This window comes from Excalfactoria chinensis, chromosome 1 (assembly GCF_039878825.1).
Source record: "Excalfactoria chinensis isolate bCotChi1 chromosome 1, bCotChi1.hap2, whole genome shotgun sequence".
Lineage (NCBI taxonomy): Eukaryota > Metazoa > Chordata > Aves > Galliformes > Phasianidae > Excalfactoria > Excalfactoria chinensis.
This window is the reverse complement of record NC_092825.1, coordinates 68,582,996-68,607,939: the sequence shown is the minus strand read 5'-3', so window position 1 is coordinate 68,607,939 and position 24,944 is coordinate 68,582,996. Positions and strand designations below refer to the sequence as shown.

The 24,944-nt window shown below is 40.3% G+C and overlaps 1 protein-coding gene across 5 annotated transcripts in view; it reads left to right on the top strand.

Annotated features, from left to right (window-relative positions):
- LRP6 (LDL receptor related protein 6) overlaps nt 1-24,944 on the top strand; it is a 133,257-nt gene that overhangs the window by 44,003 nt on the left and 64,310 nt on the right. For all 5 annotated transcript variants that reach the window (XM_072333894.1, XM_072333893.1, XM_072333914.1 and 2 more), the window contains one exon: nt 10,002-10,199. In XM_072333894.1, the coding sequence (XP_072189995.1) occupies nt 10,002-10,199 (198 nt within the window). The remainder of the gene's footprint in view (nt 1-10,001; nt 10,200-24,944) is intronic.

Here is a 24,944-nt window from a genome sequence, read left to right as displayed (position 1 = left end):
TCTGCAGGGAGTACTGCAGAGCTGATGAGCTCCAGGGGATGCTGTGTTCTTGAAACCTATCCTGTCTCTGAGGTTGGGTGGCTCTTTGGGTCCTTGTGGAGTTTAGAGGTTCTCAGGGACACAAACGAGCATAATTGGAAAGTTGGAGCATCCACTGTGAAGGGCTTAACCAAATAATTGTCTGTCCCAATTAGGCAGCTGTTCTTCCCACAGAATAACGTTCGTGAAGGTAAATGATTGCCTGCCCTGCAAGGTGTCCCAATTAACTGCCTTAAAATCAGCTAAGTGCTGTTTATGGTATCCCTGCTCAATGAGTGAAACAGCTGTTGGCCAGGGCTTTAATGATGCTCCTGGCAGGGGCCTGGCTTCACGCAAGATAGCGGGGCTGAAAGAATCCATATCAGTGCTGGGAAGCATCACAGATCAGAAGACTGCAAAGCCGATAGGTGCTGGACATGAATTTCTGTCTCAGTGTGAGAACTGTTGGAAATCACTGCTGAATTATAGCATTTAATCTCAGCATTTGTACTCTGCAAACTTTTTCTGTGTATATGAAATCTTCCATCCTCGGCATGCCTAGACTTTGAGCTTTACTGAAAAAGAAACCCAGTTCTTTACCATATTTGTTCACCTCACAGAGTGGAATCAAGAAACACTGTTTCCTTCCTTTTGCCATGGCAAAACCATATAATGTGGAGAAAATCACAACTAGCAGGTTACAGCTGTACCACGCATAGTGATTTCTGATGGTTTTTGAAGTTCATATAGCCTGTTTCACTTTACTTACAGGAGATGCCAGAATTCAAAAACAAATGAACAAGCAACCAAAGAAACTCAATAAAAACCCCCATAAGTGTAAGGATGCGTGGGAAAATTTTTGTAGGAGAAAGCAATCAAAAAAGTCTTCTAGTTGTTCATAATAGTTATATGTGGTATAACTGTGTCTTAGTTTCAGCTGAGACAGAATTGTTTTCTTCAGAGTGTCTGGTGTGGTGCTTTGGTTTTGTTCTAGGAGGAAAAAAATGTTGATAACACATGGATGTTTATAGCTGCTGCTAAGCAGTGTTGTGCAGAGCAGAGGCTGTTCTCAGCAAAGGGCCCAATGAGCTGGAAGGGAACTGAATTAGGACAGCTGACTTAAACTGGCCAAAGGGATACTCCATACCGTATGACATCATGCAGAAGAAGGTTTGAAGGGGGTGGGTGTTCATTGCTCTCTCTTCTGCTGCATGATGGGCTAGCTGGGCATTGGTTAATGGGTGATGGGCAATTGTGCATCACTTGTTAAATACATTCATATATATATACATATATATGTGCGTGTATGTATAGCATACATATTTTCCTTTTGTCTATCTTACTAAATAAGTTTTTTCTCAACCCACAAGTTGAACTTTTTTTTTTTTCTTGATTCTCTTCCCCATCCCACTGGAAGGAGAGGAGTGAGACTGTGTGGTACTGAGCCACCTGCCTAATTAAAATGCAACAGTCATTTTGGCACCCAACATGGGGCACAAAGTGTTGAGATAACAGCAGATCTGACCCTGGAGCATGTTAACACAGAGTTTTGTGGTAGCTTAATAATTGCTGGTCACTATGTTAATTGCTTCCCTATTTATGGAGCTTTTTGAGAGTCTTCTTGTGGATCTATATTGTGTAGCACCTTGCTTGCTATTTATTTTCCCTGCTGCATTTTTTGTCATCTCTGAGGATTGGATTAAGTTTATTTTGCTCACTGTGTGGCCTTGGCTTACCTTATGGTAAAATTAGCAGCTGAGAAACTACTGTTTTGTGTGTATTCAGCATTGCAGTCATTGCTAGCCTTGGATGGAATATTGTTGATTCATTTAATAATTACACTCTTTTCTTTGTCTTTTGGGGAGTCTGGCTATGGAGGAAATAGAGAAGAACATTTTCCAGCAGTTTCTCAGCCTCTTTTTCACTTTTCCTTCTTTCACTGGAGCTCAAGAGCTACTTACATTAGCTCTTGAGAGTTTTGAATATCTGTGGGAAGTTCAAGGTGCCATGTTCCTATTGTTTGTTGTAAACACGTTTCATGACATTATTTAAGAATGTCACCTAGATATCTGCCCTGAGGTGTGATAATTCTGAGTTGTAGGGAGTGTGGGATGGTTTGGGCAGGTACCTCAAGTAGTGGTTTGGAACTTCATCTCTGAACAGCTGAATCCTGACAAACTAGTAGAATGTTTGGAAAAGGTCTGTTGTTGCCTTGGCAATCCTAAAAAGGATTGCCCTAAGAAGGGCAATCCTGCAGAGTGCTGGATTTGGACTACGCCTAATGAGCTCTTTTCCACACTGCTCAGTATTCTCAAGGGGAAGAGAATACTTCTGGATCTGATGAAAATGTAACAATATCCAACTCCTGTGATAGATGCTGTGGCAGCTTCAGTTCCTGCAACAGGTCCTGCAGCTGCACCATGCACTGTGACAGATTCTTCTGTCACTCCAGCCCCTGTGACAAGTCATGCAGTTGCTCCTGCTGTGGGTCCTGTGGCTATTCCAAGTATTGTGACAAGGAAAAGTTCTCCCCAAGGTAGGTACACCATACCCGGAGGTACAGTTCTGCGGCTTTTCCAGCCCTTGCAACAGGAGAACCAGCCAGTGTCAGTATCAGTCGCCTCTGTAAGAAAGACCAAAAAAGTCTACAGAAGTCAGAACATTTAGCAAAAAGAGAAGCTTATATGCTGGGAGAAGATGAAGATGGAGTGGGGCCAGCATAAAGCCAGAGGAGGAGAAAGAAACCATCCAACTCCTAATATTCATTGAGCTGCAATATTTATAAAAAGATTATGGCCTTAGGCCATATGAGCACATTTCCACCTGGCTCCTTTGGTGCTGGGATAGTGGGGCCAGTATCCTTGACATAGTAGGCAGTGAAGCCAAGTAGTAGAGAACTCTTTCTAGGGACAGTGGCATTGACAAAGCAATTGGAAAAGGGACACAGTCTTTCATCCTATGGTTGCAACTCTTATCAGGCATAAGGGAAAGATTTCCCTTCAAGAAATTTCTAATATTTATCTCAGGCAAGTGGACCATCATGGGAAAAAGGTATCCAGTACTTGAGGGAATTAGCTGTGGTAAATCTGATATATGGAATTAACTTGGACAGTAATAGCAACTCTCAAGACCTGGATGATATGTACGCAACCTAAGTAATGAAGAGTTGTATGGGAATGCACCATAATCATATGCCAGCACCCTGGAAGGAAGAACTGGAAAGATAGAGAAAGACCAGTGGTGGATGAAGTGGCTAGCATGCTTCAATAATATGAAGATAATCTGACTTCTTCCCTATAGGCCTGTGTCTAAGCTATGGAGAAACTGGTTCAACAGATCAAAGAAAAAGAAACTAGTTCAACTACTCCTCCACCTGTACAAACCAGTATTTCATCCATTAGAAGTAAGCATTCCTCTGCTCAAGAGAGAGGAGGTAGTGGAAACACATCACTTATCCTGAGGTTTAACATGCATGATCATGGAGAAGATATGAGGAAATGGAATGGAAAACCAAACTTGATTCTGCAGGCATGGATATGTGAGTTGTAAAGGAAGACAATCACAAGAGTGGCTTCTTCCAGAAAAATAGTGGCTCCAGTTTCAAGCAGGCAGCTCTCCAGACAGAGAATGATCTTATTTCTGAGGCTGACAATGAGCCTTTTGGTTCTCATACATGAGATGAGTAATGAATATAATAACCAGAACTAGACAAGCCCTGCCTCCAGCTGGGTGGAGGAAAAGAGACAACTGGCTTTATTAGACTGCATGAATTAGATGGCTTGATGGATCAGAACCACAGAAATATGAAGCTCTAGTAGACACTGGTGTACAGCATACTCTAATACCACCAAGTTATGAAAGGACAAAACACATTTGCATTTCTGAACTGACAGGTGCTTCTCAAGAGCTAATTGTATTGGAGGCTAAAGTGAGACTAACCAGAAGTGAGTGGCAAAAGCACCCCACTGCAACTAGACTGAGACTCCATGCATCCTTGGTATAGATTATCTCAGGAGAGGGTACATCAAGGATATCAAGCAGCTATCTATCTGCTTTGTCTCACATGAGGCCCTTTTGTTGTGGAGATGCTCAGAGCAGAACAGCGGGTGCTGACTGCTAGTACAACAGTGCACTGACAGCAATGTCACAGTAACTGGAGTTCCCTAATTTCAATTATCAGCTGATTTGCCAACTGGAGAACCAAGGAGTAATCAGCAAAACTTGCTCACTCTTCAGTAGTCACCTTTGGCCAGTGTGAAAGTCCAATAGCGTGGAGTCTGACAGTGGACTATTGTGACCTGAATATAGCCACACCACTACTAAGCACTGCTGTGCCAGACATACTAGAACTCCAGTATGAACTGGAGTGAAAGGCAGCCAAGTGGTATGCCACAACTGGCATTGCTAATGCATTTTTCTCAATCCCTCTGGCAGCAGAGTGCAAGCCACGGTTTGCTTTTACTTGGAGAGGCATCCAGTACACCTGGAATCAACTACCCTGAAGGTGGAAACACAGCCCTACCATTTGTCATGGGCTGATCCAGACTGCACTGGAACAGGAGGCAGCTTCAGAACACCTGCAGTACATTGAGGACACAATTGTGTGAAGCAAGGAGAAAAGGAAGAAAATCATCTAAATCCTTCTGAAAGCCACTTTAGGCACAAGACAAAGTAAGGTCAAAGGACCTTAAAGGAAATATAGATCTGAGGAGTAAAATGGAAAGATAGATGTCAGGTCTGTAGGGATGTGATCGATAAAATAATTGCTATGTCCCCACCAGCTAACAAAAAGGAAACACAAACTTTCATAGGTGTTGTGGGTACTGGAGAATGCATATTCTGGATTACAGTCTGACAGTAAATGCTTTCTATTAAGTGAGCCAGTGGAAAAACAATTTCACTTGGGGTCCTGAGCAACAACAAGCCTTTGAACCAATTAAGCAGGAGATACTTCATGCTGTAGCCCTTGGGTCAATCTATACAGGACAAGATGTAAAAAACCATCCCGTATGCCAAAGCAGGGGAGAATGGCCCCACCTGGAGCCTCTGGCAGAATGCACCAGGGAAGACTGAAGGCTGCTGCTTAGGGTTTTGGATTCAGGGTACAGAAGATACAAGGCTCACTATGCTACCTCTGAATAAGAGATTCTGGCAGCATATGAAGGGGCTTGAGCTACTTTGGAAGTGATTGGTACTAAAGCACAGCTCCTCTTGGCATCCTGACTGCCTGTGCTGGATGTTCAAGCAACCGACACTACATGGAGTAAGTGCGTTGCACTAATCATGCAACAACCTCTGATGGGTAACCCCAGCCACCCAGGAATCTTAGAATTTATCAGGGACTGGCCTGAAGGCAGAGATTTGGAGTACCTCCAGAGGAGGAGGTGAGGCTTGCTGAAGAGGCTCTTCTACATAATAAAATGCCAGAAAAAGAGAAGAAATGTGCCTTGTTCACTGTTGGGTCCTGTAACATTGTAGGAAAGCATCACAGGTGGATGGCTGTTGTATGGAGTCCAGCACAACAAGGTGCAGCGACTACTGAAGGAAAAGGTGAATCAACACAATTTTCATAAGCTTTTTTGCCATCCAGCTGCTTTAGACATTGTTGAATGTGAGAAGTGGACAGTGTACTGAATACTGGACAGTGGCAAATGCCCCAAGAATGTGGTTACAGTAATGGCAATAGACCAGCTGGCAAAGCAGAGGCAAACCCATCTGGGCCACTTCATTGTGGAAAGATATTTCTGCCTGGGTAGAGACCATGTTTGTAAAGATATGTCACGTAGATGCTCATGTACCCAAGGGTTGTGCCACTGAAAAACATCAAAGCAATCAGTAGGTGAATTGGGCTGGAGGGATTGAATTGAAAGTTACTTGGCATAAGGAAAAATTATTTCTAGCGCAGTGGGACCATGACACTTTGGGCCATCAAGGAATAGAGATGCAGCCTATAAATGGGTTGAGGGGTGGCCTTGACTATGGACGCTCTTTCACATGTTATCTGTGAGTGTGAAACTTGTGCTGTAGTTAAGCAAGCCAACTGGAATAAAACCTCTTTGGTATGGAGGACGATGGCTGAAATACAGATCTGGAGGGACCTGGCAGGTGGATCATATCACACTTCCACAAATTGCATTGGCAAATGGCATTTGCTTACAATTGTGGTAGCAGCCACTGGATGACTGGAAACATATCCCATGCCACTGCCTGAAATACTATCCTGGATCTTAAAAAGCAAGTCTTGTGGTGACATGGCACTCCAGAAAGAACCGAGTCAGACAACAAATAGGTGATGGGCAATTGTTTGTGCATCACTTGTTATATATGTTTGCATGTACAGATAGATTCAGATAAATAGTCACTATTATCCTTTTTCTATTCTCTACTTTAGTAAGTAGGTTTATCTCAACTCGTGAGTTTTACATACCCTCTTCTCCCTGCCATTCTCTCCCCCATCCCACTGGGAGGAGGGGAAATGAGTGAGGGACTGTGTGACTCTGAGCCACCTGCTGAGTTAACCACAACAAACTGTCTAAGATAAATATTTTTACAACTTCATTAAGGGAGTAATGAACAGTCTGGGCCACAGTCAAACAAAGCACCATACCTACTGATGCTGAAGACCTTTCCTCTTTTCTACTTGATGGACCTTAATTCTCTGAGGGGGAGCTGCGATGTTTCCTGACATGGGCACCTAATAATAAAATTATCCATGTACATAAATAATACAGTTAATCTGTTAATTTTTATAACAGCTCACAGCTGTTTCTAAAATCTTACTATTGAAGTCTGATGTGCATGGCTTTTAATGGTAAGGTGAAAAATCTTAAGATTATGTAATTAAAACAATCTTTTAAAATAAAACTGTTAGTTACTGAAATAGAAAAAGAGAAATGTAGATATACAGAATCAGTTTTAGTATGATGTGGTACTGTTTTTATTAGAAATTTGGCTCTAAATGGATGGTTTCTCTGGAGATCATGTAGTCCATCACTGCTGCTTGAACAGGTTCCCTAAATAGGTTGCACAGAAAAGCTTCCAGGCAGGTTTTGAATATCTCCAGAGAAGTAGACTTCACAACCTCTCTAGGAAGCTTGTTCCTTATTGGTGAATGTTTTGCTGTATCCTGTAGGCTTTGCTTTCTTGTTGTTGTTTTTGTTTGTTTTTAATTAAATTTTAATTGAATGTGTTTGAAGGGGAGGGAGAGCAATCCAATCCTTCACTTCTCTATATGGCTGGTTTATCATCATTTACTATGCCTGAACATCATCCTTTTGCACTGTTTGTGTGGCTTACTTACCAACCGTTATGTAATCGTACGAGAATCTGAGGTGTCCAGAGGAGAGGGACTGGCATTGGATGGATGTGAGCAGTTTGATGTTACTTGCAAGAATGTTTTGAGATCTCTGTAGAAAAATCTGCAGACACCTCTGCAGTAATAGGAGTTTTACAGCTGTGTCCATCTGTACTCTCCCTGGCCGTTGACCAGGTCGCCTTATAGTAATCACAGGTAACTTCAAGCATGGTTGAGGGAGGGGTGGGGGTGCATTTCTTACAGCCATTTTAAACAGTTCTTCCTATCTCCTCTGGCTCCCACACCCTGTGCCACTTGCTCAGCTACTGTGGGGAAGTGCTTGTACTTTCTGAATAAGAAACTGAAATTGGGAACTTAGCAAGTGTTGCTGGCTCCTGGTTTAAGCAGCTATAGATGCCTGCAGCTTGTGTGCAAGTGGGTGTGTTTGTTGACCACTGTAGTGCACTGGAGATCATTTAGACTGATAACTGATTATTTTAGCCCAAACCTGTTCCTTAAATCCTTTTTGCTCTGTAGCCAGGTAAGCACTGTACTGCAAGCAAGAGATGGTCTCCAGGAAGCTGCTTATTACTGAAAAAAAGTGGTTTTCAAACTATAACCTGGATTACTTTGGTAGTGATGAAAAAACCCAGCTTTCTGAGTGAAACACAGCCTTGATGCCATCAGCCAGAGTATGATCAGTTCCAAAGGTTTTTAATGTAGATATTGAAACCTGCGGGCTTTTAAGCAGGGTAATGGTAAACAAAAAGATAATAGTAGAAAAAGCTATCGCAGAAATGGAGTGGAGGCAATCAGAGCTGAATGGAAACACTGCAGAATCTTAAAGCAAATGCTATGTGCACGTGTCCTCCTCTGACAAATGAAATGAGGCTGGTTTTATGAAGTCTGGGAAGACTTTACTTTGTGGCTAGACTTCCCTTACCTGTTTTTCTCTTCAGTAATTGTACTGTGCATGAGAGGTGAGAGAGAGACGGGGAAGAAGGCAAGGCTATACAGCAACTAATGAGCTCTCTGTTTTAGCCTGAAAAATCAGTCTAGCAGGGTGGCCAGGACCTTGGTACCTATTAACCTTGATGAAGTATTCGGAAGTCTGGGGCATGACAAGTTGGGGTAAATAAGGGTCTTTTAAAAGAAGTTTAAAAGGATTTCTTCCTTGTCTTCCCTTCTTCCTCGCACGTGTTATTTGAAGAAGTGCTGTGTGACTTTTAAAACTTTTTGTTATGTCTGTAGTGTTTTACTGCACAGCTTGACCAGGTGACTTGCTACTTTGCTACCTATCTGAAGATTATTTGTTTTTAATTCTTTGTGACAAGAAGATAATTTCTCTGTAGCACTCATTCGTGATTGCAGCAGTCTCAAATGTTCTGTCTCTGTGTCCTGTGTTTCAGACAGGTATATTGCTCCATAAAGAATGACTCACTTGGGATTGAATGAACAATATTTGTTTTCATCATCTGCATTTCTGTCCACAGATAGTGTGTTTGTTTTAATACACAGCTGTAGACCTGAATTAAGGGGGAAAAGATGACATGGAATTTCCTGACTTTTTTTTTTTTTTAAATAAATCTTTGCCAAGAATAACTTCATCTGCAAATGTTTCTTAAATGTGTTGCACATTTGCTTTTCTTTAAAGGATGGGTGGCCAGGCCTCTTCACATATGGGCACCATATAGTTGACATGTTGTTGTTGTATGATGATCTGAGTTAGTTTAAAGGCTACAGATCTTTCCAAGTCTAGATTGTTTTGACTGAGTCAGGTTAGGGAGCACAGATACAGGCAGGTATGCCGGCAGATGTCATAGGGTTAAGAAAAACAATTAGGATAGTAGACTTTTTGTCTGCCCAGCTGCAACAACATAACATAGCAGGCTTTGCTGGCACGCTTTGTCTAATCTGTTTATATTACAAATTGTTTTTGTTTAGTGTTGCATTATGTTAACAACTCAGAAGTAAATCAATCTTCTACCACCTGCAGAAAAAGAAGGAATATTTTTCCTCCTCCATAGCATACAGTCTTTATAAAGTGATTTCCCTTGCTTAATCTGTCTTATACACAACTAGATAAATTCCCTTCCCTCATAACTTCCCAGGTAATGATCCTTACTCAATCCTGAAAGATTTTTACAGTGCTTTGTCCATTCAGTGTGTGAAAACTATGCTTCTAAATGCGTTGACTTAGCTGCCTTTCTGTGAGTTGGTCTTCCATCAAATCCACTTAACTGTTTACATACATCCGCTATGTTGGCTACAAATCTTTCTTTGTTGTCCCCTCCTCTGCCCCCCCCAATGCTCTGACTCATGTTAAAGAAGTCACTTTATGATCATCTGCAATATCCATGTTTTCTGTTTAATGTTGATTATTGCTAAGATCTGTTGGGTAGCCCCAATTATCTTAGCTGACTTGAGGAAAGAAAGAGATGTTTGGAAGCATGTGACATAGTACTGTGAATTTGTCTTTTTTTTTTTTTTTTTCTTCTTCATTTTCTAAAGTGATAGTATTTTTGTATTCCCAGGTCATATGTACCTTACCCAGTAAAAGAGAGCTCCAGAAACACTGGCATTGTAGAATAGAGAGCCTTTGCCTTACTGAAAATTGTATTAAATGTTCCTGTAGTAGATTTATATGTTTGAGTTCTTTATTTTTTTTTTGTTTTTAAAATAATTATAGGTTCATGTATTGGACGGACTGGGGAGAAGTGCCAAAGATAGAACGTGCTGGGATGGATGGTTCAAGCCGCTCCATTATAGTCAACACGGACATTTATTGGCCAAATGGACTGACATTGGATTATGAGGAACAGAAACTTTATTGGGCAGATGCTAAACTGAATTTCATCCACAAATCAAATCTTGATGGAAGTCATCGGTAAGAGGTTTTTGTTTGATTTATGTAATTCTACTTAAGCAATGTCTTTTAGGAAAAGCACAACTTTACAAACTCTGCTGTAAAGAATTGGCATATTAATACTTGCTGTATTTTAAGCCAGCTAGCGCTATCAGATGCTTTTATCCTTCCCCAGATTCCCCTTTCCAATACCATGATGTTGAATGTGTTCCCCTCTTTGAGGCGTGCTGTAACTCACTAGGTCTCTTCTCAGAACTAGTTCCATAAAGGAATTAATGAGTGTTACTCTTAATTAGGTAAGACTATTAGCAGAAATTTGTTTTTCTTAAGTTTTCTGTTTGGTCTTCTTTTTCTTTGTTATTGCAGTATTCAGAAACACAGAGAATAATATGAAAAAGTAGATCATTGTATACAGATCTTCTCATTTTTTTAATTCTAGGAGTTGGGAAATGCATGGAAAACAATCTTTACAGAGGACTATGCTAGAATGACTTTTTTCTTTCTCAAATACTTTTGTAATTATGATGTAATCCTTTCTGATCCAGTCATAGCTACTTCTTACTCAAGAATGCAACTGGTGCTTGATATATATACATTTATCCTTAGTTTGGAGTGTAACCTTTTAATTACACAGTACCTATGTCAGTACTGTTCACACGCACAAATAAGTCACTGTTAGTTTTTGCCCAGGTATCACAGGGCTATGATATTTGAAATTATCCTTTACAAATTCTTGTGTTGCTTCAGCTGGTTTATCTAAACATTAAATAGCATTTCTTATGCTCATCATTCTGACATCTTGGTGATTTCTTTTATGCAAACAAAGAAGCCACAAGAAATTAGGCTCCCCCAAAACCCTTTTGTTGAAAAGATAGGTGTTTTTCTGATGGGTTGAGTTGTTTGTATAAACATAGGCAATACTCGTGAAACATCCCATGTTCATGTGATATTAACTTTGAACTCATATAGCACTTGAAAAATTGAAAATTTGTGTTGCTTTCTTCATAAGTTCTGCCTGTTAAGAGAAGAGACATTCATGCAGTTGCCTTGTCTAATCAAAAACAATTACAAAACAGCAGGAATTGTATGCTTTATGTGTATATGTACTACTTTTATGTAGTTTTATATGTATGTGCACAGGTATAAATAATTTAACCAGCTTTGTCAGTTCTAAACATGGAGATGTGTGTGTATGGAAGAGATCAGGAGCACAGGTAGTGTTCTCAATTCTCCCAGCTGGGGACTGGGATCCAGGGAGAAGGAGGAGAAAGGATCATTTGAATGACTGGCTGCATGGGTGGTGTCATGCTAAAGGCTATGGGTTCCATGATCTAGGACACACCTTTGAGAAACCAGAAGTGTTGACATAGGATGGGATGCAAATGACCAGGAGGGGCAAGAATATACTAGGCAGCAGGCTGGCTAGGCTCATCACCATGGCTTTAAATGAGAGCTGCTGGGGGACAGTGAGCCAGAGAGCACTACCACTTTAGGAAGAAGCAGAGGTTTGTAGGGCTCCTCTAGGAAGGCAGCCCCTCTGAAAGCCCAGTTGAAATGCCTCTATACCAGTGCGCATGCTGTGGGAAATAAGCAGGAGCAGTTGGAAACCATGGTGCACTTGGAGAACTATGATCTAATTGCTGTCACAGGAACGTGATGGGAAGAGTCACATAATTGGAATACCACTATTGAGGGGTATCAGCTTTTTTGAAGGGATAGGCAAGGTAGGAGGAGTGGGGGAGTTGCGTTCTATGTTAAAAAGAGGATAGACTGCAAGGGGCTCCCTCTGAGAAACAGTCAGGAACATGTGGAGAGCCTGTGGGTTAAGATTAGATATGGGGCCCGTAAAGGACAGCTGGTATTTGGGGTTTACTATGAGCCACCTTATCAAGGGGAGCCTGTTGACAAGGCTGTCTTGCTTCAGCTGCAATAAGCGTCACACTTTTAAGACTTTCATCCCATTGAGGGACTTCAATCAAGTGGATATTGGCTGGAAAAACAGCGTGGTGTGCTGAAAGTAATCCAGGAGATTTCTGAAATCCATCAGTGATAACTTTCCAGTTCAGGTATTGGACAGATCAACCAGAGGAAAAGTGTTGCTGGACCTGGTGCTCACCACTGCAGAGGAGATCGTTTAAGACATTAAGATTAGAGGCAACTGGGGCTGCAGGGACCATGGTCTGTTTGTATTCATGATCATGAGGAATGTGGGCCTGGCAGAGTAGAGTCAGGACTCTGAATTTCAGGAGAGTGAAATTCAGGCTGTTTAAGGAAATTGCTTGATGAGACCTCCTGGGAAGATGTCCTTAGAGACAAAGGAGTGGAGCAAAGCTGGTTACTCTTTAAGGATGCCTTTCTAAGAGCGCAATAGCTCTCCATCCCTCAGAATAAGTAAGCAGGAATAGGAGGCAAGAAACTGACATGGCTTGGCAAGGACCTGCTAGTCGAACTGAGGGAAAAGAAGGCAGTGGAAACAAGGACATCTCACCTGAGAAGAATACAAGGATGCTGTCTGGATATGCAGAGATGGGATCAGGAAAGCCAAAGCACAGGTGGAACTGAACTTAGCAAGGGATGTGAAAAATATCAAGAAAGAATTCTATTGGTACACTGGTCAGAAGAGAAAGGCCAAGGAGAGTCTACCCCTCTGAGAAATGAGAAGGGAGAGCTGGTACAGCAATATGAAGAAAGCTGAGGTACTCAATGAGTCTTCACTGGCAACCAGGATTCTTATATTTTTTACATCCCTGAACCTCTTGGTGGGATCTGAGGGAGCAAATTCCCCTGCACTGTAAGAGCAGAACAAGTTTGAGACCACCTCATGAGACTGAATGTGTACAAGTCTATGGAGCCAGATGACATGCATCCAGGGATCCTAAGAGAGCTGGCTGATGTGTTTGCTGAGCCAGTCTCTATTGTATTTGAAAAACTGGCTGTCAAACAAAGTCCTGGATGACTGGAAAAAGGAAAACATCACTTCCATTTATAAGAAAGGGAAGAAAGAGGACCTGGGGAACCACAGGCAAGAGAGTCTCACATCTGTGCCTGGGAAGGTCATGGAACAGATCCTCCTGGGACACATGCTAAAGCATGCGAGGGATAATCAAGTGATCTGAGATTGTCAGCATGGCTTCATGTCGTGGGTTAGCCTAAAATCTACCTGCACCCATGACAGGGGGGCAGTCGGCCCGCAGGCCGCTGGCCCAGAAGGAAAAAGAAAACAAGGAAAGAGAAAATAAATACAGCGGCAGCGATCTAAGGAGGCACACTTATTTACTAAATACTATATCGAAATACAGAATAGCACAATATAATACAATATAATTGGAATTAAGGCTAACGAATCAAGTAAAATAAGAGAGAGTGAGTCCCGAAACCGAGAGGCCTACTGTAACTCTAGGCGAAACGGCTGGAACGCTCCCACACGGCTCTCCCCCTGGCTGGCAGGATCCAAGAGAGCGAGTCCAGCACTGAAGTGAGATTATATAGTCCTGGTCATATGACTGACCGTGGTGCTCCCTGGGACATGTAGTCTTCTTTCTGTGAGCAGCAGATTCGTCAAAATTATCTATGCTTAACATGATGTTATGATGTGGAATACTGATAGCAAAATTACAACATTGCAAAACCATGACATTCCACCCCTTATTCTACATCATTACATTATGCTTATTATACACACACACACATATATATAGTCGTGAGCAATTAGCAACCTTATTTTCTTAACAATTTATATCTATTTTCATGCAAATCCTTAGGCTGAAAATAAAACTGTATATCTTAACACCCTATTATTTACTAAGTTGAGGAAATGGCAAAACTGCCGGAAAAGGAATATGACAGCGGTGAAAGGGAAAGGCAGCGCTAGTGGGGCGTCCCCCACATCAAGGTGCACCCATCCTTTCCCAACCACCACAAATTCCCTTTGAATTAAACTTCTTTCCACGTGTGCTCTACACATGCATGGCCAGTACATGATATAGAGCCCAGATGGAAAAACTTACTTATAGGATGCCTAGCTTACGTATACGGAAAATGTTTTCTTAACATTAATCCATCTATCTTAAGTCCTGCACCATAATTGGACATTTGTCATATATCTTTAAGGCTCTACTTGTATATACAAGAAATTATTGGCTGCACTCCCCCAGAATCAAATTCCCTTGTGGAACACATTGAACATCCCCATTTTTATGCATCACCCACCAAGTACATCCAGGTCCCTGGGCAAAAACAGTACCTCGGAGAGGTTTTCCCTTTCCAGATGCTGGAAGGACCCAAACCGCTTTTCCTAACATGCTCTTTACGTGTACTACAGGAACCTTATCTCCCTCTACGGTACGTAGGGAGCTGGATTGGTTGGGACCACCACGATTACCAGATCCTCGAGTGTTGACCAACCAGGTGGCTTCTGCTAAATGGTTTTCCCAATTTTTATATGTTCTGCCGCCCATTGCTTTCAACATAGTTTTTAACAATCCATTGAATCGTTCAATTTTACCAGACGCCGGTGCATGATAGGGAATATGGTAAATCCACTCAATGCCATGATTTTTGGCCCAAGTATTTACAAGGGAATTTTTGAAATGAGTTCCATTATCTGATTCAATTCTCTCTGGAGTGCCATGCCGCCACAGGACTTGCTTTTCCAATCCTAATATGGTGTTTCGGGCGGTAGCATGGGGGTACTGCGTATGTTTCAACCCACCCAGTGGTCGCCTCGACCATGGTGAGTACATACCGTTTACCATTTCGGGATCGTGGCAAGGTGATATAATCAACCTGCCATGCCTCCCCATATTTATATTTTTGCCATCGCCCTTCCCCCCAAAAAGTTTTCATCCTCTTGGCTTGTTAAATTATGGCGCATATTTCACAGTCATGACACTTCACCAAGGGAAGGTTTTGTCTGACTGATCTAGTGGCCTCCCATGATAGAGTGATGACACTGATGGACAAAGGGAAGGTAACTGATGTCACCTACCTAGACTTCTGCAAGGCCTTTGACATGGTCCCTCACTGCATCCATATCCCGAAATTGGAGTGAGATGGATGTGAATGGTGGACTATTTGGTGGATAGTGAATTGGTTGGGAAGTCACAGCCAGAAGGTTGTGGTCAATAGCTCTATCTATATCTATATGATGAGAAGTGTCCCCAGGGGTCAGACTTGGGTCTGGTATGCTTTGACATGTTTATCAGTAACACAGATGATGGGATAAAGTGAACCCTCAGCAAGTTGTATGATGACACAAAGCTGAGTGATGTGGTTGATACAGTGTAAGGAAGGGATGCCATCCAAATGGACCTTGATAAACTCAAAAGGTGGGCCCATGTGAAGCAAATAAGGTTCAGCAAAACCAAGTGCAAGGTGTTGCATTGGGGTTGGGGTGATTCCCAGACATGTATACAAACTGGGAAAAGAACTCCTTGAGAGTACCCCTGCTGAGAAGGACTTAGGGATCTTAGTAGATGGAAAAACTCAACATGAACCAGTGGTATGCATTTTCAGTTCAGAAGGCCAATAGTATCCTGGGCTGCATCAAAAAAGGGTGGCCAGAAGGGACAGGAAGGTGATTGTCCCTCTTTACTCTGTGTTTGTGGTGCTCTACCTGGAACACTACATCCAGATCTGGGGCTCCCAGCACAAGAAAGATGTGTAACTTTTGGAGGCGGCCTGGAGGAGGGCCAGAAAGATGGTCAAAGGGCTGGAGCACCTCTCCTGTACAGGCTGAAGGAGCTGTGCTTGTTCGGTTTGGAGACAAGAAGGCCTTAAGGGGGGGGGGGGGCTGGATATCATTACAACCTTCCAATATTTAAAGGGATCTTTTAAGCAGGAGACTGTGGTGAGGTTCTGGAACAGACTACCCAGAGAAGTTGTGGATGCTCAGTCCCTGGAAGTGCTCAAAGCCAGGCTACCCCGGGCCTGGGGTAACCTGATCTAGTGTTTGGCAACCCTTCCCATGGTAGGGGGGTTTGAAGTAGGTGATCCTTGAGAACCCTACCAATCCAAGCCATTCTATGATTCTATGTTTTGATGTAGTCCTACATTTATTTATTTCACAATAAATAAATATTTATTTCACAAGAAACATTTATTTTAGAAGAAAGCAAACTTACTAAAAGAATGTGATATTTTGTGGCATTATAAGCTTTTAGAAAGGGAAACAGTCATTTAATGTTCCTTGCAATTTAGAGAACTGAATAGAAACTGTCATGTACAATAACTTGAGACTGTTGTCAACAAACTGGGTTTTTTTTGGTGTGTTTGTTTGTTTTAAATTGGTGCTGGTTAGCAGAAAGTTTTCAGAGCGTTTCAGGTAAAAATGGTTTGAGGCTAAAATCATAATGTGTATGTGATAAGAATGGAGTGATTATGAGATCAGACAGGTTATCAGAACTTTAAAAAGACTCATCTCAATTGAAATGATTGCATGTGGGGCTCAGAGTGACAGCTTGCCACCTGAAAAAATTGTAGGCCCAATGTGAGTCCCTCACACAAATACTAAATACTCACAGTTGGTACACAAGCAGGATAAACAAAACAACTCAAAACTGCAAACAATGATAACAATGAGAAGAAAATACAGCTCCAAAATGACCGCTTATATGATCACTCCTGATGAAACCACATCATGAATTTGTCCTACAAGAAAATTATGTGACTTTTTTTCCTTCAAGAGTCACCCTTCTTGTTCTGTCCTATTTACTGGGGAGGGAAAGGACCATTTTATTACAACAACATGCTGCTGTAGTTTGTCTAATTCCCTTTCCAATAGTGTGTGCATATCAGGCTCTGCAATAAATTGTACTGCTTTTGCTAGCACCTGCTGGAAAACGATGCATGATGTAGAAATGATTTTTGAAATGGTAATTGAGCAAAAAGAGTCCACTGATCAAAATCGACACTGCGAACATCTAAATCTGTATTTATGCTTTTCCCACAAAGCACAAACCTCCCTGTCTTATCTAGGGTCTCCAGTCTTTCCGACTCCATAGCTACCTTGGTATTTCCTGCAGCCACTGCTGCATTTCCAGTCTTATGCTTCAGACTCCTTTTTAGTTCTCCTTTCACTGACAGTCTATTGCACAACAGTGTAAATACGCTTTTGGTCTTTTGTTTTTTTATTGTAAATGTATTTATTACGTTCCCTTTCTTTGACTAACCTTGAAGTGATTATTTCTAAAAATTAGGGTATTAAAGGTGCTGATCTTCGTCAGAATAAGGGGCTGCACAACCATGTCTGTCAGCAGGGAGCTGAAACTAATAGTTGAGCCTCACGGCACAGCTGTAAAGTCACCTCCATCATTTACCTCAGTCTGGAGTAAGTTCTCTGGAATTAGTAAATAAATAATAAAGACTCACATAGACCAGTAATTTAGATTTTTAGATATACTAATTATTTTTTAATGTATTTGTGAAGAAAAAAAACAATTTATCTAGTACTTAAAAAAAATAAAAATAAAAATTTAAGTGGTACTAAAATTTATCGCCAATATTACCTGGGATCATGCTAGTTTGTTACCATTTGAGAGAGAAGGAGAGCATAATCTTTAGAGAGGAAAGTGCACATGACTTCCACTTCCCTTAGGTGCTCAGTATTTCCCTAGGCATCTGAGAAAGTTCTGAAGATTCAGAAAACTATTAACATTCTTTGCAATTACATCACTGGAAAAAATGGGAAGAACTGCAGAAGTTAGGCTGTTCTACAATGAGTTTTTATGTGCTGTTTTTTTTCTCTGCTGTGACCTCTTAGCCTCTGTCTATCTCGAGGAGGGAAGAAAAAGAGATCTTCTGGGGCTGTTTATAGTGATTCTATTTTGTTACATATTGTCTTTCGGTTACCCAATAAAAATTACCATTTACAACATGGTATTTTACAACAGCTAATTCTGTATTTTGCCTCTTATCTCATTACTTTATTCATCTAATGTTTAAAAAAATTTTTTTTTCTAGATCTGCCAACAAAACAACTTTTAAGATCTTCCTTCTAAACTTCCAAAAAACAAAACAAACAAACAAAAAAAACCACAAAAAAAACAAACAAACAAAAAACCCCAAAGCCAAAAACCAACATGCAGTAATACCCTTTCAGTCGGTTCTCCTGCTTATCCTCACAGCCCAAAAGGGAAAAGCTGAGCAGATTCTTTATTCTCCTGTAACCACTGGAACTAAGAAACTTTTATAGGGATTTAGATCTATACCTCCACCACAACAGCAGTCCCTGTAGTTTCTGTCTACATGTTCCCTGTGCATATACATACGTGCTTATTTTTACTCACTCCGTTCCATCCCTCAATTTTCCTGTGCCTCCCTGTATTGTTTCACCCAGTGTTATCCCTTGCATAAGGCTGTCTGCCCTGTGCACTCCTGCTGACAGCTGGACACAGTGCTCTTGGGCAGGTTATTTCATCTCTCCCTGTGTTCAGGTGGGTCTAATATAGTGGATTAAGGTCCCTTGTGTTAAGGAAAACTCTGTAAAAAATTATATTAAAAAACAAACAAAAAGGGTTTTGATTCTCTATTTCCCCAAAGGATTGATCAAGAGATGGAAAACGTATTGGATAGGGGGGTGTCAGAGATGTAGATGTATGCTTAACAAACACTCAGAATGATCGCAGTCTTATTTTCATATGAAAGGATATCATAGTGGTATTAGGCCAGTTTTATTTCCCACCACCACCTTTAAAATCCCTTTATTAAGAGGGTTACTCTGAAGAGTCACTTTACTTAAGCATAGGGAATGACAGGGATGCCATCACTTACTGTGTAGTCCAACTTGAAACATACATTTTGATTTCCTGGCTCATCTTAGTGATTTTGAATTTCATTTTTAACTCATTAGTTCTATATTTCTGAATGGAGGGTTTTTTGGTGTGCTTTTTTGGTGTTGCTAGCAAAATTGCTCCTGATTAAAACAGATATAATTTTAAAAATCTTTGTGAAGTGTCACTAGTTCTTTTTCTGCTTTCCTTCTGTCAGCATGTCAGAGAACATATATTTCTGGAAGACAGAGCCATTGAAATAAAAAAGACCACTGTTAATAAAAGACAAATAGTTTCATAGGATGAACAGTGTTCTAGATCTGACTAGATTTGATAACTTAGCAAAGGAAGCAGATGAGTAAAGATAAGTTTCAAGTTGTTTGTAGTATTGCTCAGCGTGAGGTGGGAGTCTGTAGTAGATGTGATCATGAAGGCTTCATGTAGAGCAATATAACATGAGTTTTAATTGCTTTTGTGGAAGTGGGAAAGTTAGCAGTAAATAACATCTATATGAAAAAAGAATTTCAAACAGTTCAAAGAAAACTGCTTTTGTGATTCGGATAATGAAAGAAAATATGATGTAAATGGGTAAGGATTTGAATTAGTGTCACTGAGATAAATTTTGAAGAATTAAGATTCAGACACCGTTGTAATATTTAGAATGAGTGAAAGGGAAACACTCTTGACATACTTCTATACCTAAGAGAAATAACTTTGTCTTTTTATTCCCGTTATTCCGGTTATCATGTCTCTACACCTGGCACTACATGAGAATTAAAATTTAAAGATGTATGTGTCAGAGAAGGCTGTTTATATGCATGGATGCTTGGCTTCTAGCATGCGGAGGTCTGGCTAGTGGAAGAACAAAGTAGGTAGATGGTAGGAATGTGCAGGGGGATAAACAAAGTAGCCTGGATTTTTGTCACCTCTTTAGATAGAACCTTGGTAATCTTTTGCTAGAGCCCGTGCACTTCTGCATCAAAATGAAGAGGTGCCATGATGGTGTTGGCATCAGCACTCAGCAAATATGTGGTAGTGTTGTAAGTTCATGAGGAAACCTGCACAGCAGATTTTACAGTGATTTGTGCTAGCCCTAGGACTTACCAACATGGCTATTCCAGCGACGGACTCTGAGTAAGGAGGAAGAACACAGAGGCTGATGACTAATGCTCTTGGTTTGCCTGCGAGAGAAAGGAGCGAGCAGTTTTTCATGTCAGAATGTAATTAAAAAATGGAATTGGTGCATACAGGAGATGTGGGGTTTCCTCTCCTCTTTCCTGCTCTTGCCCTGCTCTTATCAGAGCGAACAGTTGCTTTTTGTGGGACTAATTAAACAAAACTGGATTGCAGATAGCTCTCCTGTGAGTAGAGTACCCAAGATAGGTTGGCCTGCTAAGGCAGCTCTTGAATTAATTTCTTTTCCTTTACCCTGCAGCAGCAGTTCTAATTAATAAGTTAACACGTTACTGGCTGAAGGGAAATGCACTTACAAGGTCCCCCAGGAAGAGTTTGTGCTAATGAGATGAGTTTTGAGGCCACTGTAAGGAAACAGAAACACTGTTAGAGGGCTGGGGAACTTTTGCAATGAGGTGAATGTTAAGTTTTCATTCAAACATGGATTTTTTTTTCCTGTTTTTAAGCATCAGATCAAATCTGTCTGCCAGATGATTAGTTGCAAATTTGATGAAAAGCTGAAAACATTGTGTCCCTGAATTCAGGAGTTCTTTTTTTGTTGTGTATAATGTATGCAGTATATGACATTATGTGCAGGGAATAAAATACTGTGCTCTGTCTACATCTTCATGTATATTTCTGTGAGACAGAAGCGTTAATACTTTCAGTCACTGAGGAGAAACCAGTCTATGGTGAAAAGTCTGATTCAGTGCCTCATCATTGCAGGACAGTGCAGAAGACAAATAGTGCTCTAATTAAAGCTGCTAGAGAAGCCTGCATAAGCAGAAGTAATTAAATTATTTGGATACAGTGAAAGAGTGAATTTCTTGGATCTTCCCCAAGGTGCTTTTGAAATAAAATACTGGGAAGGTGGAGCTTCAAACTGTCAGTAGCTGGCAGGTGTGCAAATAGGGATAAGTTGCACGTGTGCTGTATGTAGCTGGAGTCACTAGGTCATGAGTCTGTATATTTGTAGACACTCAGTAAAAGTACATAGTGCAAGCAGATTAGCCACAGTTCATCAGTTCTGCTTCTAAGACATGGGACAGCACATGCAGTGTTAGCTCAGGATCCCAGCAGCTGCAGGTTTATGCACCCCCTATAGCATCCTGCAGCCAGCGGATCTACCCACACACTGTCTCTCAGACTCCATCACCTCATCCTGCAGCTTTCTAGTCTCCTTTACTCCTGCCGAGACCTTTAAACTACATTCCATATCTTGATGGTGTTTGACTGAAAAATGACCCATGCAATTCACACTAATTACATCTGATTGACTTCTTTAAGCTTTAAGGACAAGTGGGGTTTAAAGCTAGACTTGTTATTTGCTGCAAGTGTGGTAATTGCAGCTTAAAGAAGTGGCAAAAGAGAAAGTATTTTGGTTTTAAAAGATATTTTTGTAGCCCACGAGTAATGTTTTCTGTCTGCTTTCTCAGGTAATGAGAACCAGGCTTGTGTTCTAATAGAAATATTTGAGCAAGGATTCCAGCTTAATTTTCCAAGTTTGCTTTTGTTCAGTTGGCAGAAGAGGAAACCTTGTATTTCTAAGGAAACTGGATCTCTCTGCCCTGCCTGGTGACAGCTGCGGTGTTGGGATATTCAGCTCTCTGCTGGGTGTTCATCCTGCCTCACCTGCCAGTGTGCAGGATTCATCCTCCAAGCACTTTGGCCACCTGCTATCATTTCCCATTGTTAAGAATGATAGCTTTGTAATTCTTAGGATTTCCTGAATGCTCTGGTGTTGAGTGATCTCCAGTTGGAGAGAAACATTTTCTGCAAAACATTTTAATTTGCAGCATGCAAACATGTTCATAAGATGTTTTCTTTTAATATATAATGAACGTTAAAAGCAAGGTTCATAAAGCAAGCCTTTCTTTTTATAATTCTCTATGAAAAAAGGTAGGATGGAAACTTCAATGTAACAGCTTTTTATTCCTAATAAGAATGTAGCCCACGGGTACTTCTAACTAAAAATTGATCTGGTATAGTGTAAGAAGAAAAATAAACAAACGTTGTGCTGATAATACTGAAATGAGCATCTCTGAAAAGCTTTTTCAAGAATACGTAGGTTAGTATATAAGCTTTTACCTGTAGACTGTTTAAAATTCCAGCTTTTCATATTGTATTTCTATTGAATGTCAATATGGTAAATATAATGAGAAAAAAATTATGTTAGATACCATTTTTCCTTATTTTCCGAAACTTAGTATTCAACACAAATGTAGGTACCAGCAAGAATGTGTCCTCCCTGAATAAAACTGGCATAAGAAAACTCAGTGGGAAAGTTAAACAGTGCAAACTCTTCCTCTGCTCATTTTAGTGCTATTAGCACATCCTATTACAAGCCACAAATGAAAACTAAAGTGTTTGCTTAATGTAATGCTCCTGTCCCAGTTCTTTGCTGCTTAAAACTCTAATCTTCAGTAATTATAGGGATTGCATAGTACATTTCATTAATGTATTTCTTATTTTTGCAAACATAATTAATCTGTTGCAAATCTTTTAGCAAGCAGTATGGCAGTATATCTGTGTTAGTAGTGTATTTGATACTTCTTTATTTCCCCCATTCAGTGATTATCTGATAGCCTGAAAAGCAGTTACTGGCATTAATTCTTCAGGTTACTGAAATGGATTTGTTTAGGTAACATGGGCAGTGGAGGAAGTGTGTGTGTATGTATGTATATGTAAATATATGTAGTTATATGAGACATATGGAAAATATGTGTATAGAAATATAAATATTTATGTTAGTGCATTTATGCATATATATAAGGGAATATTTTTGTATTTGCTTGCATTTTCCATTTAAGTGACTCACTGTACTTTACTGTTGGAGAGTTGGATTAGCTTTTATGAAATTAAGGCATCTCAGATGAGTGGAAATGCTCAAACAAACTTCAGGCATTTCTGCTCTTTCTGAATAGCCCATTTGGCATGGTGGCTGATCTTCATTGTCTCAGGCTGTGGATGTGTGTTCCAGTACAGAACTTGCCCCACTGGTGAGCAAGGTTACTGTGACAAGCCTGCCCTCAAATACTGGGCAGCATCTCTTGGCCAGATGCTACTGTATTCTCAGGCTGCATAACCGAATTGCCCATGTGCACGGGGTCTGACTACATGGTTCATTTATTTCTTTTTTTCATTTACTCTTATGCCTTTACAAACCATGCTGTTTTTTTATGAGAGAAGTGTAAAAGAGAGCTATAATAAAGATTTCTCTCTTATTCTCACTCCTTAGCATTGAGAATATAGCAGTGAGGTGAACTACCTTAATATTTTCTAGTCTCCACAGCTGTATTTGAAATTGGATTGCAAAGAGTCATCTAGCAATAGATTTTTTTCTCTATCTGATAGCTGAGGAGATGGAAATAGGTATGGGATCCTCTAGAGAGAAACTTGAGAAATGGATTCAAACAGAGTGAAAATTCTTGCTCCCTGCCATGAAGATTAAGTGCAGGTAGCCTCAGAGGTGAACAGAAAGGAATGCAGGTAGACTGCATGTGACTTCTGTGCATATCTGTGTCTGTCACTTAAACCATACTGAGCAAGACTGTAATAAACATTGATATTTGTATGCAGCATTGGATAGTGATCTGTAGATCTGAACATGTGTAGATTTTCAAATATGTGGTCTTAGGAGTGAATATTTTTTCCTCTTTCAGTTCTTAAGAGCTTCACTGTATTATGAATTGGATCAATAACAACTCTACGACAAAATGCTTTGTCTTAGCTGGCTGTTATTTTAGCAAAATGTTAATTCCAAGTATTGAATGTATTCATTCAGTTGCATTAGACCCAATATAGAGATGATTTTATCAGCAGGTTTTGAGAAGTCAGGCCAAGATGATTAAAGTACCCTAGGTGTTGTGCAGTTATTCTGATCAGGTTTTGAAGTTAGATAACTGTGATGTAGCTACAGTTGGAAGAACTTGCTTATTGAAATGTATTTTCTTGTTTCTTTTGTTTGTTTGTTTGTTTGTTTTTATAGATATACAACAGCTACAAGCACTGTTTTCTGTTAAAACTGTAGGGGGAAAATTAATAACACTTTACCTTATCTTGGTTTTTGATGGTTTTCTTTTGGTGTGAATTATTCTTAAGTTTTATAGCTATAATCAAACTTTCAATTTGATTTTTACTATTACTTCCAAAAAAAAAAAAAAACAAACAAAAACAAAAACAAAAAAAAAACACCAACAAACAAAACAGAAAAGGGAGTGGGGTGAGATGAGGAAATTCTGCTTTTGATGAAGGGTATAAAATTGAAGTCTGTGTTTCAAATGAGTGTAATACAAGTATGAAATGCATTCTCCTGAAACAGAAGCTTTTTGTCATCGTTGTAACACTGGATAGATGGTCTGAATTTTCTTGTATTTGTTCCATTTGAGAGTTCAGTAGCGCATGTTGTCATTTCTGTTTTGTTTATTATTTGTTTTCTTTCTCATAAGCTTCACCAAATATTTCACAGGTCTCCGTAACAGAATAAGAAGTGAACAAAGGTGAATGTATTTAATTTGGTTCTGTGTTTTCTTCAGGCAACGGAAGAGTCTTTAGTATAACAGGTGTTTATTTCAATTGCAATTCTGATTTCCGCAATGATGCTATAAATAGTTGTTTTTAGGAAATAATGATCTACAATACATATGGAATTAATTTCTGTGGAAGCATCTTGCTTTCTCTTTTTCCTCTTCCCAACTTCCTTTTCATAGAATCATAGATATTGAGAGGGACCTCTGGAGGTCATCTAGCCAAATCCTCCTGCTAAAGCAGACTCCCTAGAATGGGCAAAAGGGTCCAGACAGATTTCAAATAGGTCCAGAGGAGA